Genomic DNA, 14,032 nt, shown 5'->3' on the forward strand with positions numbered 1-14,032 from the left:
GTAATGAACAACACTGGTATAAGAATATAACTTTATGACAAATAATCATTAAAAAAAACCAATGGATTTTATACTTCTGTAGCAAATTTGGAAAACTCAGCAGTGGCCACAGGACTGGAAAAGGTCAGTTTTCATTCCAATCCAAAAGAAAGGCAATGCCAAAGAATGTTCAAACTACCACACAATTGCATTCATCTCACATGCTAGCAAAGTAAAGCTCAAAATTCCCCAAGCCAGGATTCAACAATAAATGAACCATGAACTTCCAGATGTTCAAGCTGGATTTAGAAAAGGCAGAGGAACCAGAGATCAAATTGGCAACATCCATTGGATCATTCAAAAAGCAAGAGAGTTCCAGAAAAACATCTACTTCTGCTTTATTGACTATGCCTAGAGCATTTGACTGTGTGGATCACAATAAACTGTGGAAAATTCTGCAAGAGATGGGAATACCAGACCACCTGACCTGCCTCCTGAGAAATCTATGCAGGTCAGGAAGCAACAGTTGGAACTGGACATGGAACAACAGACTGGTTCCAAACATGGAAAGGAGTACGTTAGGGCTGCATATTTGTCACTCTACTTATTCAGCTTATATGCAGAGTACAGCATGAGAAATGCTGGGCTGGATGAAGCACAAGCTGGAATCAAGATTGCTGGGAGAAATATCAATAATCTCAGATATGAAGATGACACCACCCTTATGGCAGAAAGTGAAGAAGAACTAAAGAGCCTCTTGATGAAAGTGAAAGATGAGACTGAAAAAGTTGGCTTAAAACTCAACATTCAAAAAACTAAGATCATGGCATCCAGTCCCATGAGTTCATGGCAAATAGATAGGAAAACAATGGGAACAGTGAGAGATTTTATTTTTGGGGGCTCCAAAATCACTGCAGATGGTGACTGCAGCCATGAAATTAAAAGACACTTACTCTTTGGAAGAAAAGCTATGACCAACCTAGATAGCATATTAAAAAGCAGAGACATTACTTTGCTGACAAAGGTCTGTCTAGTCAAATGTATGGTTTTTCCTGTAGTCATGTATAGATGTGAGAGCTGGACTATAAAGAAAGCTGAGCGCCAAAGAATGGATGCTTTTCAACTGTGGTGTTGGAGAAGACTCTTGAGAGTCCCTTGGACTGCAAGGAGATCCAACCAGTCCATCGAAAGGAGATCAGTCCTGAAGACTCATTGGAAAGACTGATATTGAAGCTGAAATGTCAATACTTTGGCCACCTGATGCGAAGTGCTGACTCACTGGAAAAGACCCTGATGCTGGCAAAGATTGAAGGCAGGAGGAGAAAGGGATGACAGAGGATGAGATGGCTGGATGGCATCACTGACTTGATGGACATGAGTTTGAGTAAACTCTGGGAGTTGCTGATGGATGAGGAAGCCTGTCCATGGGGTTGCAAAGAGTCAGAAATGACTGAGCAATGGAAATGAACTGAATTCAATTTATTATTCTCAATTAACTAGGTAGCAGGAGAACATTAAGAAATGCAAAAATACTAAATTTTCATTTTTATAGGTATGAAAGTGGCTTGTTTATTCTCATGAGTAAGTAGTGATATTAATTTATGCACAATAGTTCTCTTTATGTCTACTACCCTAGGTAGCTCTCAATTTCAAAATTCGATTGTATATTCTTTGATAAATAGTCTTTGTGAATTGGGTATTTGTTGCTTGCTGTGATCAAAAAATCAAGTGCCACCCAAAAATCAATGTGAAACAGAATTTAGAATTGTGGTATCCTATATAATTCCAAGGTTTGAGACAGTAGGTGGTGTCTAAAAGGTGCACACATTTCATTAGTAAGTAGTTTTGGTTATTTAAGAGTGAAATAAAACTTTACTTTTTCTTTCAGTTCATGTGTGTTTTCAGTAACTAAGTCATGTCTGACTCTTTGTGACCCCATGGACTACATACAACACGCCAGGCTTGCCTGTCCTTCACTATCTCTCAGAGTTTGCTCAAACTCACGTCCATTGAGTTGGTTTTGTGTACTGTTTCTCAAATAACCACTAAATGGGGCATACATATTTACTAAGTTGTTCAGACCTAACAATAATAAATAGAACTGTTAGGTATTTCTTGGCTATAACAGTTTACTAACCACTGATACTTTTGAGCCTTTGAAATTTAAAGTCTCTTAGGCTTTGATTTTTATATATAAATAAAATCTGGCTCCTTAAAAACTGTTTCTAAGTCACCCAGTTTATGGTATTCTGTTTAGCAGTCCTAACAGACTAAGATGCTAGGGGGAAAACAAATGCAATCTTCACAAGGCATGTATAAAGGGAAATCAGGGCAGAGGAGAACCTTCATGTCTCTCTGACCTCTTTGTTCTTACGGCTTTCTTGGCCATATAGTCTCAGTCTAGATTTAGGTTAAAACTATTGACATAGGGTTGCAAATAGAAAGTGATCAATAATTATATTGATATATCTTTCCTTCTTTTTTCTCTGTTGCTTTTACCTTGTTTTTTCTTTCTGTTTTCTGATTCTGCCTACCTCTATTTGCTTTTTTTGTGGTTTTCCATATTTAACAACATGGATAAATATATCACGTAGTGTGTGATACCCTCTTCCGCCATTCTTGGCGGCTGCTGCTGCTGCTAAGTTGCTTCAGTTGTGTCCGACTCTGTGTGACCCCATAGACGGCAGCCCACCAGGCTCCCCCGACCCTGGGATTCTCAGAATGATCTAAATAATGATGATTCAAAAATTGCATACACAGGCAAAATTTAAAATAAAAATGCATAATATACACTGACCAGCTAGACATTTGGTTATTTGTATTTATTATATCTGAAAGTAGAACAGATAGAGGGTGTGGGTGCTTAATTGCTCACTTGTGTCTGGACTATAACCCAAGCAGGCTCCCCTGTCCATAGAATTCTCCAAGCAAGAGTACTGGAGTATGGCCCCTTAACTTGGGTGTGGTAATTTGAAAAGGGAGGATGATACAGAAAGCAATATCTTCTCATTCTAGGATGTCTAAAAATTGAGGAAAGATCTAGAATCTTGATTTCAGGAAAATGTTGATATCAATGAAATTTCAAGAGAAAAAGGCTTGTAGAATAAGAAGACTAAGAAAGAGTGGGGCAAATCACAGAAATAAATATGAAGCTGAAAGCTGAGCTTCAGTCTTATTTAGCTTGTCTACTATAGCTAATTAGGAAGTTCAGATAGCCAATACCAAGTCACTGTAGTGTTTTTTAAGGAGGGCAGGATTAGACTTGTGTTTTGTAAAGATCATAAGCAAGGCAATGAGGGAGCTTGGGACAAAGTAAGCCAAGAAATTGACAGTTTTTACAGAAATGTAGGACAGAGTTCAAGACCTGAGGAGTATTAGGAGAATCACTCATGAAAATGTATAGGCGTTGGTGATTGTTTGGAAGGGGCATAGAGAAGGGAGAAAGAAGGAAAAAGAAATCAAAATGTCTCTCAATTGTCTAGCTTGAGTGAACTGGTAGATAATGGTACCAGCTGACGTCAAGACATACAGAGGAGAAGTAAGTCTGAAGTGAAAACATTACATTTTTTGGGGGGTTTGTTCAGTTTGAAGTCCTTGTGGGACAATTTTAAGATTTTTTCTCTACTATCAGGTTATCATTAAATTCATGATCAAAGCTACCTTTTCCTTGCCTCACCTCTCCCATCCAGGCATAAAGCAATTTTAGGATCTATGTATTTTAGTGTAGTTATTCAGCTTACGGCTTATCATTACCTTACAGTTATGTGATGACAGGAGAGCTAAATATAAAGTTTATGTGTACTTTTGTGTACCCACTGTTAATTTTCCTCCTGTTTATATTATTGCAGTATCTTAGAGATAAAAGTCTGCTGCTTCATTATAAAATATCTGCAATATTTTAGAAATGAAAAAGTACATTAATATGGCTCTTATAGGCAAAATAAAAAGTAGTGAAAATGAATATTTACTAAGTGTTCTTTCCTAGATATCCAGCTATATATATTCCTCTTTTCTGGGGCAGGTTTGTATTGAGACTTCAACTGGCAGATGTGCACACCATGCTTATTTTTGCTTACGCATTTTTTTTTTCTCTTTGCCTAGAATGCCTTCCTCTGTTTTTGACTTTAAAAGAGTCACCCACTCTTGAACATGGAATTCAACCTTAAACACTTCATGTAACTTTTAAAGTGACTGGCAATGATGGTGTATGTCTCCAGTTTCTTAGAGTACAATATACTCTTCATCACACAGCCAATCATGTTATCACACTTTATATAGTATGTTCTCTAGTTGCTTCATCTGTCTTAAGTTTACCTGGTTAGTCTCTAAATTATTTGGGGACTATTAATACATTTTATATTTCTTTTCTTTCTCTCACAGTGTTTAGCCCTGTGCTAAATGTACAGTTGGTGTTCAATCAGTGCAACAAACTGATGCTTTGAAATGCAGATTTGTAAAAGAGTTTTGTCAACCTAGATATTTAAGCAGCAGGTATAGGAATTTCTAGATATACTCATATCAGTTATGTTTCTAATGAAGATAAAAAGATGATAATAAAATTAATTGAAGAGTAGATGAGATAGTACAGAGGTGGCATAAATGTAGTTGAATTCTTTTCAGACCACACAAATTGATAAGGATGAATATCTAATTCATTCTAAAATATAGGAATTATGCTTCATATTAGATTCCATAAAGCTAAATTTCAAAGTTATTGCCCCTTTTTTGCTGCTTATAGTAGTGTTTTCTATAAAGGGTGAAACTCAAACACAAAAATATTTTTAAAAATTGGCCCTAAATCTGATCAAGAATTTTACTAAGATCTGCAGAATAATAATAAAAACTTCATTCATACTTTTCTAATGACTCATACAATAAAAGTTAGGGATAGTCAAAGGAATATCATGAAAATGATTTAACTTACTGATAGGACTAGCCAGGTGAGTAAACTATTCCTTCTGTGTACTGGAACTTTCAAAGCTGTATTAACGGTTTAAGACCATGAAGGTGTCATTTATTGAATGCAACCCTCAGAGTTAAAAAGAGTAGACAGATTTATTTATATATTAGGAAAAAATGCACTTAGTGAAGATCTGCCCAGTTTAAAAAAAATGTCATTTAGTAATTTCAAAAAATCCAAACCACACTGGCAATTACCAATAACCTTGAAATACCTCCACTGTAATCTCCTTTGGGGCTACAGGCCACTTGTGTTCATATTTTTCTTTCACAGTTTGCTCCGTGTTAGCAGTTGGATTTGAATTTTCAACACGCACTCCATGGCTTGGTTTACCCACCAGATTTTGAACAGATTTTACCATATTCTTTAAATCCTCTGGATAAGGAGTTGGATATCGTTTTAGGTTTATTTCAACCTAGAAGTTTATAAAAAGAAATTTAACATAAAAATACCTTCAGCAAGCATGTTCACAAAACTACTCCATTTTATGCGCAGTAGTAGAACCAAATGCAATATAGTGAGTGTTGAGCTGGCTGAAAAACTGTGCTATAGAGTAGAAGACAGTGTTCTTTACACATTCTGCCTCCTAGGACTTCTCCCCACCCCTGGTCACCCTTCTAGATTAAAAACAATTTTTGGATATTACCTTATGTTTAGACCTACTCTATAAATGGTTGAAATAGCAGTAGGTCAAACACTTAAGTGATTGGTAATCTCTGAAAAATTTAATCAAGTTACTATCAGCTGTATTTATACTTTAGAGGCTATTCTCTGCACTATCTTAATTATTTATAAATAACTATTTTGACATTAGAAATATCTTTGAAATATCAATACAGGTGATGCAATGAGACTCTAAAAGATTTACAAGTAGATTTATCACTTATTGAAAAAAGTGGGGAGTTGACAGTATCTATTAATATCATCAAATATGTTTCAGCTCTATGTTAATCAGCATGTTACATCAAAAGATAGGTAGCTAATTCTTGTTAATAACTTGCTGCTGCTGCTAAGTCGCTTCAGTCATGTCCAACTCTGTGCGACCCCATAGATGGGAGCCAACCAGGCTCCCCTGTCCCTGGGATTCTCCAGGCAAGAACACTGGAGTGGGTTGCCATTTCCTTCTCCAATGCATGAAAGTGAAAAGTGAAAGTGAAGTGGCTCAGTTGTGTCCGACTCTTCAAGACCCTGTGGACTGCAGCCCACCAGGCTCCTCCATCCATGGGATTTTCCAAGCAAGAGTACTGGAGTGGGGTGCCATTGCCTTCTCTGTTAATAACTTAAAGAAACACCTTTAGAGAGGTTTTTACCCTAATAAAGTAACATACATTATAGGTTACATCTTACAATAAAGAGAAAAAAAAATTGGGAACTTTGTCTAAGATGTTCTAGGTAAATATGTAAGTTTTGGCTGCTTTTTATTGAGAGATTTATTTCCATTCTTGAATTCATTTTTGGCATATGAATCTCACTTTAGGGAATATATGTATATTAATTATTATTCTTCACATTTAATTTAGAGAGAGAAAATATGAGACATTCCATATAGGATATTCCACAGCCAGAGTGCTTAAAACATATTTAAAATGGCACAGATATAAATTATCCAGGCTGATTAAAATGGAGTAGGAGGAAAAATAGGGGCATATTTACTTGGCTTGGTTTATTCTAATAGCCATGTCTTTTTGCATCTGAGTAGAATCAACTTTACAAAATGGAATGACTTATGTGACTGTGGTGAGTATGTGTTGTGGAAAATGTGTGTGAGGGAGGTTTAAAAGCGGGCAAGAACCAACTTTACAAAATGGAATGATTTATGTGACTGTGGTGAGTATGTGTTATTAAAAATATGTGTGAGGGTGGTTTAGAAGTGGGCAGAGGTGGAAGAGAAGCTGAAAGAGGAAGAAGAGAGGGAATGAGAGATTAAAAGAGAAAAAGGGTGGGGCACACACATCCCCCCATACCTACGTAACGCATGGAATGTGAGAAACTGTGATAGTGGTATAGATCTGCGGGTTATAGAGATGAATTCAAACACTTTTGCTCACACTTTTGCTCATCTGCAGTTTAGCAAATCCACCAACTTTGTTACTCTAGTATATTTTCCTGTGGCTCACTATCCATATCAAATACTGGGATTAGACATCGTTGGATGATTTTTAACATTCGCTTCAGTACTAAAATTAATTTTTCCAATTAATGTTTAGAAAGCTTATAAAAAACCAGACAATTTTGTTAGTATAAATGTCATTGAAATGTGATTTAATCCTTAATATGCTGAAACAAGGATGAAGTTAATAATATATAGAAATCTACAAAAATATAACCCATGAAAAAAATTAGACTTTACCAAAAAAAACATATAAGTTGTTAGAGTGTAATATAAGTATTTCTCAGGGTACTTTATAATGCATTCTTAAATAAACAAAAAGAATGATAGCCATGCTAGACAAAGTCCATTGGGATGCATGCATTCTTGGATCTGCTGTTTAAATTGGTATTAGAAATATTAATCACAAATTCAATCTGAGTTTTAAATTATATTATTGAACTTGTTTAAAAATACTTGATATCAGAGGACTAAAAGTCAAAAAACTACATTTATAAAATTTAAATTGTAAAATGATATGCTTAATATACCAATTAAGAACACCTTTTAATTTTTAATAAGTGGTGGTATATGAATGAAAAGTAATTTTCAAATAGGGCATTAAATTAAAATTCTACACATCTTAAAATATCTTCAATGTAAAATTACATTTCTAAATTGAATCAAAGGCAAAAAATGGGATGGGACATGTTCTTTCTTAATTGAGTTAAATACTTCATTGAATAATGTAATCTAATTTTTGAAGATGCTGTGTCTCTGCTGACACGATTAGATGACTGTTTTCTTATGGCCATGGTGCTGAAACTTTCTGGTTATTTTATAAGCAAGTTAATGTTATATTTGGTCACATCACTGAATATATTTGGGTACTTTATCTCTGTAAAAATATTTAAATGTGGAAATACAGTAGATTTGCCATGAAGCTAAAGAAGTTTAAGTTTTAGGGTATATCACCTTCATGGGCTCTTTCAAAGCCTTTTAAGGGGCCCTACTTATGTATTTACATGGTTATTTTATATTCTTTTCCTTAAAGAGGCTCCTCTCCATATTGTGGAAAATCATGAAATCTGGAATTGTTCCATCTATACAATAAGGTCCTTGCTTCCCATTTGCTAGTCTACCAGCAGAATTGACTGGAAGACCTAAATTTTACCCCCAACTAGCTATAAAGCCACAAATCTGACCAGTTTCTATTTGTGTAAAATAAGTAGATGCAATGATAATATTTAGAGTTAATTCATAACTCAAATAAGATAAGTGTGAAAGTTCTTTGAAAATATACAATTTCTATGCAGAGATTAGATACTATTTCTAATATCAGATTCTACTTAGGTATTTTTAAAATCTGGAGTCTTTTGGCAATTTAGATCTATTATATATATGTCTAACTGTAATATCTAACTGGATCTTTTTCAGGTTGTATGCACTAATATCATTTATTCAATATCTGCCATGTGCCAGGCACTATGCAAAGTGTTTTATATGGATACATAATTTATTATTAGTTATTATTTTATATAAATAATAAAACATTATTTACCAGATTTAAATATAAATAATAGTCATAATTAATAACAATTAAAATCTATAATAAATTACATTTCATAACCCATTGTAGTATCTGCTCCCATTTTACAGAAGGAAAACAGGGGTTGAGATGGTGTAATTTGAATGTTTTAGGTATCAATGCCCAGATTCAAGCTCAGGTTTTTGACTCCAAAGCTTATGCTTCACAAGTGTTACTTGACTCAGAGCTATTCTCTGGTATAGGTGCAGCACATATTGTACAATCTTGTGGAAGAAATAGTGTAAATCTAAAATGTGAATTTTATTGAATTAAGATAATGTCAATGTATAAAACATGAAGTTAACATATTAAAAATGAAAACAGTATTTTATAATTCTGTTATGTTGATAACCTCTCTAAAAGCATATTTTATACCCTTTTACAGATTGTTTTGCCTATTTTCCAACTCATGTGTGATGTGGTTCTGAAATGAATAAACATGATCATAAATACAATTATATTTATAGTTCAGTAAAGCTCAAATAAAAAAGTAGTTTCTTTATATTTATAAATATATGTTATAAATATTCCCTTATTCTAATATGGGACATATGTAATAGGTGGTAAAAATTTGTCAGTTATGTTCTTAATAAAATATTGTCTTTATCACTCACCATAAAGTATTTGCTCATTTTACATATACATTTTATAAAAATGCAAGATTTTTACTGACATGTTATTTTATCTTAATTTTGAAAAATAGAAGTGTTTCACAACATTCTATATATCTTAGACCTTAAAAAAAGTGCAGTAAATGCAAATAGTAGCTGCAAGATGTTGGAGACTCCCAAAGATTTGGCAATTGAAGAATTAATGTTAACAGTAAGGGATTAGAAATGATACCATGAATTCACATAGAGATATGCTTTTCTTATGTAACGATTAAAATATAATTTGATTTGACTGTAAATTCCAGTAAGAGAAATAATAGTTAATGCTTTGGTTGTTAGTTCTTTTAAATATCTTATTCTAGGAATTAATTGGAACATTTTATAGAAAGGAAACCTATAGTAGTTTCAGTTAGGATTCTCAGCTTGCCTTATATTGTAGAAAGAATATAAGCCACAGAATAAGAATCTAGTCCACTATATGTGGATGATAAAGTTTATAAAAAATAGTGCTCTTCTACATCCCATTAAGATTTTCTTTTTCATTAAACTCTTAAACACCCCACCTACTGAGATAAGGAAGTCCTATTTGCCAGAATTCCCAGGCCAATCTTCTCTTACAGGAATTCTCATTATCTGTGCCTTCAAATTAAAGGGAAATTGATGCTTTTCAATAGATGTCCATCTTTGTGCTCCAAATCCACTCTCAGCAAATTTCAATTGCAATCTCATGCTGTTTTAAGAATCTAGCTTTAGTTATTCAGTCTCTCCTAGAATTGATATTACAGAAAAATGTGTGTATGTCTGGGGACAATTTAGATTGCATCAGTAGTGTCATCAACATTCTGCCCAACTATTGGTATTCCCACACTTTAAGAGAAAAACCTTGAAAATAAAAACAAACAAAACTGAAGTACCCAACTCAAAAACCATGCCAGCTATCCCACCAGTAGGCATCTCATACTCATGTTCCCTCCCCCTCTGACTCAGTTCTTCCCTCCCCATTGCCAATGTCAAAGGACAAAAGTTAAATTGGGATCAAACACTGGCAATTGAAAAGTTTCTAGATGATCAACATTTCTACCCCACATCATGCAGAACATACCCCATAAACCACTGTTCCAAGGTTGCTTCTACATAGGGGATTCTCCTACCCCAAACACCTAGGCCTACCTGTCTGCCACTTAGAGAGGGAAGAGTGGTAGATTGTGCTGCAACTGGCAATGGAGTGCACATGCTCCTTTCCTGCTGGAGGCCACTTATACAACCCCATGCCAGCTGTGGGTCATTCTGGGGGACAGGCATTTCTTGGATCTGCTGATCACACCTGGCCCATGGTGTGCAGCAATCGCCAGACAGTCTGGCAGGTTGGAGAGTAATCCCACGCTGGCCCCTTTCCCAGGGGGCTTGGCAGGAGTGATCCTGTGGGAGAAGGAATCTCCATTTTCTGGGAGAAAGAGGAGCACTGTAGCAAAACTTTCACTTTATCATTTTTCTATTCTTGATTCTTTTTTTTTTTTCATTCTGGGTAATGCATTTAAAACAACCATCAGAAAATTAGTTTTAACTCTGTGTGATCAAACAGTACCAGTGTCACACGAAACCAAAGGGTCTCAATTTCTTCACACAAAGCAGCATTCATACTACACTAAGCACACTATAAGTAGGGCATTATACTCTAGTCCATTTGGAAGTTAATGCCATAGGTTAGCAGTTCCTTTTAAAATTTTATGTAAATTAAAGGTAAAATGAAAATGGTGCTAAATTTAATGTATATGTAATGAGCCAGAAAAGTATAATTTCATGTAAGATTCAGCATATTCCGTTCATCATGCTTCCATAATGATTTATTTAGACGTTTGCATGTATTCTAATTTGTCCAATAACCAATAGCATTGGAAATACTCAAATTAGTCAAAACCAGGTAGTCTGAGATTTTGGAAACATGTATTATTTCCCCAATATATAAAATAAATCAAATATAAGTAAACATAGAGAAAATGTACTCTAAAGTATAATGAGCCTACTCTCATTATAATCAAACCTGATCACATAACACACAAACAGGGCTGCTAAATGTCTGTTTGAATTTACTATATTTTATGCTTTCATGACACATATACCAAAGTATATTTAGTGTACTCTTTTCTTCTTAGAGCCTTTGAATTAAGTTTTTTTCTTTTTTTAAGGAAGAATTATGTAGTTTTTGACATTCAATGAAGTAAAAGAATGAATCAGAGGTCCAGGATAGAATGCATCATCCATTGGTTCCGGATTTAACATATAAAATCCTTACAAGAAGAACTGAAATGTTCTAAAGGTCTTTTTTCTTGTTTTAGTTAAAAATGTCTCTTTGGTTATTAGACAGCACTAATCAACCATTCAGAAACATTTTTTTAAGCCCAAATCTTTAACACAATTGTTATTTTGATTTGGGAATCTATTTTGAGTTCTTCACGATGATACAGGTAGGCTTTGTCAATTATAGTAAGGTTCTAGGGTGTGCTGGTTCAAGACAAAAGTTTAGAAAATGTGGGAAGGAGGAGACAGAGAAGAACATGTCACACAATCCAGATCTATTAATAGGATGCATATACAATTACTTAGGTAATTAGTCACCAAGGGTGAGAGCTGTTAGTACCCATGATGGAAAAAGTGCAAAAATAATATAAAAATGATGAGAGATTCAAGATGTTGCCATGATGATAAGATGAAGACCTGATGTTAATATAATTCATATAAATTCTGACACTTTCAAATTTATATAATGGAAAAATATAGATTTTAAAATTCTGACCTTGTTACTTAGATTAGTGCCAATAAATATGCTTTAGGTGAAAAATTTTAAGTAATTTTCCTTAAGGGATACTACCTGCTATTAGGCACTCACCTAAGTTTAAATGAAAAACTTGTTCTCACGCTTAAGAAAATTCATAACGTCTTCTCAAACATTCCAGAGACGTAGAATCCTTCCAAAACCTTTAATGCAATGTAATATATCAATGCACTGGCTCTTTCGTATATGTGGATTTTGACTTCACACAGTCTGAATGATGCCCTGCCTTGCTCAGTGGTTAAAAAAAGCATTTCAGTGTTTCAAAGATGTAGTAGTAAGGTATTAGGTGAAGCCCATTACCCGACTTTTTGTTGGTTTTGTTTTTTGCTTTCTCTCAGCTTGAATCTCTCATGTTGCTATTCTGTAAGATGGGGTGGTTTATGAAATTTGCTCAGTCAGGATGTTTGCCTCATTCTGAAGCACAGCAGTGCTTCCAAAATCACATCCTGCTATAAGGAAAAGTACCGCCATGAGACTTGAAGATGTATCTGACCTTCTAGCAGAGGTCAGTCAGTGAGTCCCAAAGTCTATCTGAATAATAACAATGAACAAACAAAAATAATGAGAAGAAAGAGGAAACAAAAATTAAAAGGTTCACCTTAACTTTCCCAGCATTTTCGTCATCTTCCTTTTTTTCTTCAAATTCAAAGGCAACAGTCATGCGTTGTTGTCTCTGTTCTTCCCATAGTGTGGGGTTAAAGCTGTCACTGTCTGACTGGAAATCTACAGTTAGATTCCAAAGTGTTACTGTTTTTTTTTTTTTTTTTACATAAATTGTTATTTAATAGAACTTAGTATACTATGCAAAAAAAATAGTGATAGGTACTAAAAACAAATACAAAAATAAAAAAGAAAAGAAAAAATAAAGGGATAGAAAGAAAGAAGCAAGTAAAGAAAGAAGGAAAGAAAAAAAAGGAAAAATTATCTTGATATTTGTTATATAGACTTTTGACATCTTAACCCAAATTCAGCTTTGCTAAGTGTACATTAATTATATATTGGGGTTGAGAAGTTTTCCAATGTAGAGAATGGACATAACATATGATAAAAGAGAGAGATAGATTAAGTATTTTAAACTATTATCTCCTTTAATTTGCAAAACAGCATAATGGTAGTACTAATATAATCAATCCTCAATTTAATAATGAGAAAACTATTGCTGAATTTTGAGAGACTTGTTCAAAGTCGTGCAGCTTCTCCATGGCCAATGGAGGATGTCCTGTGACTACAGAGTCCATAAATGTAATCAGTAATCTGTATTAGGGTGTTATAAAAGATACTATGTAACGCTGCTTTGCAATAAATGGTCCAAGATATCAAACTTTTTTGTTGTAGTTTTGTGTGTCTGGTTGCGGGGTAATGTAGTGGTGCTAGGTAAAAACATGTGGAAATGAAGTCTTTAACATTTGAGTCTCAATTAGTTTAAATATGTCTCAAATTAACAGGGAAAAGAAATGGCTTCTCAATCTTTAATTTACATGCTGGTTAATGGTAATATCTTCTTTGCAACATTAATTGTGAAGTTCACATTAAAAGGCAATAAAAGCACTTTTGTTCAGTTGCTGTCGTATCCTACTCTTTGTGACTCCACGCACTATAGCACATCAGGCTCCTCTGTCTTCCACTGTCTCCCAGAGTTTGCTCAAATTCACATCCAATAAAAGCACTTAATTTAGGCTAAATTCTTTCCCAATGCATGAACTTTATTATATATAAAACTTTACTGCAAGGAGTTCTGAGAGTTGGTTTTCCACATGAAAAGTGAAACAAGTGACTTGCTTAAAGTTCAAGAAAACTTTTCTGTTACCAGCTCTGCTCTCCTCAAAGGAAAACAAAACAAACAAATAAGGCTAATTTCTTAACATCCCATCTTACCTAACTAGGTCTGACCTCACTCACTCCCTGGAACAAATTAGGGATTTAATCTTTGAGGCTAGATCTTAGAAATAACTGGCAAATATGAGACACTTTC

At 34.4% G+C, this 14,032-nt stretch overlaps 1 protein-coding gene across 14 annotated transcripts in view; it reads right to left on the minus strand.

The window, feature by feature from the left end:
• LRRC7 (leucine rich repeat containing 7) overlaps window positions 1-14,032 on the minus strand; it is a 622,091-nt gene that overhangs the window by 110,386 nt on the left and 497,673 nt on the right. For 12 of the 14 annotated variants that reach the window (XR_003510334.1, XR_003510333.1, XM_027536916.1 and 9 more), the window contains 3 exons: window positions 12,659-12,783; window positions 10,398-10,646; window positions 5,154-5,354 (listed from right to left, as the gene is read on the minus strand). Coding sequence is in view for 12 of the 14 variants with exons in the window: in XM_027536916.1 (XP_027392717.1) it covers window positions 5,154-5,354; window positions 10,398-10,646; window positions 12,659-12,783 (575 nt within the window). In the remaining 2 variants the exon portion in view is untranslated. The remainder of the gene's footprint in view (window positions 1-5,153; window positions 5,355-10,397; window positions 10,647-12,658; window positions 12,784-14,032) is intronic. The other 2 variants (XM_027536924.1, XM_027536927.1) reach the window with 2 other exon arrangements.

This window comes from Bos indicus x Bos taurus, chromosome 3, assembly GCF_003369695.1.
Source record: "Bos indicus x Bos taurus breed Angus x Brahman F1 hybrid chromosome 3, Bos_hybrid_MaternalHap_v2.0, whole genome shotgun sequence".
Lineage (NCBI taxonomy): Eukaryota > Metazoa > Chordata > Mammalia > Artiodactyla > Bovidae > Bos > Bos indicus x Bos taurus.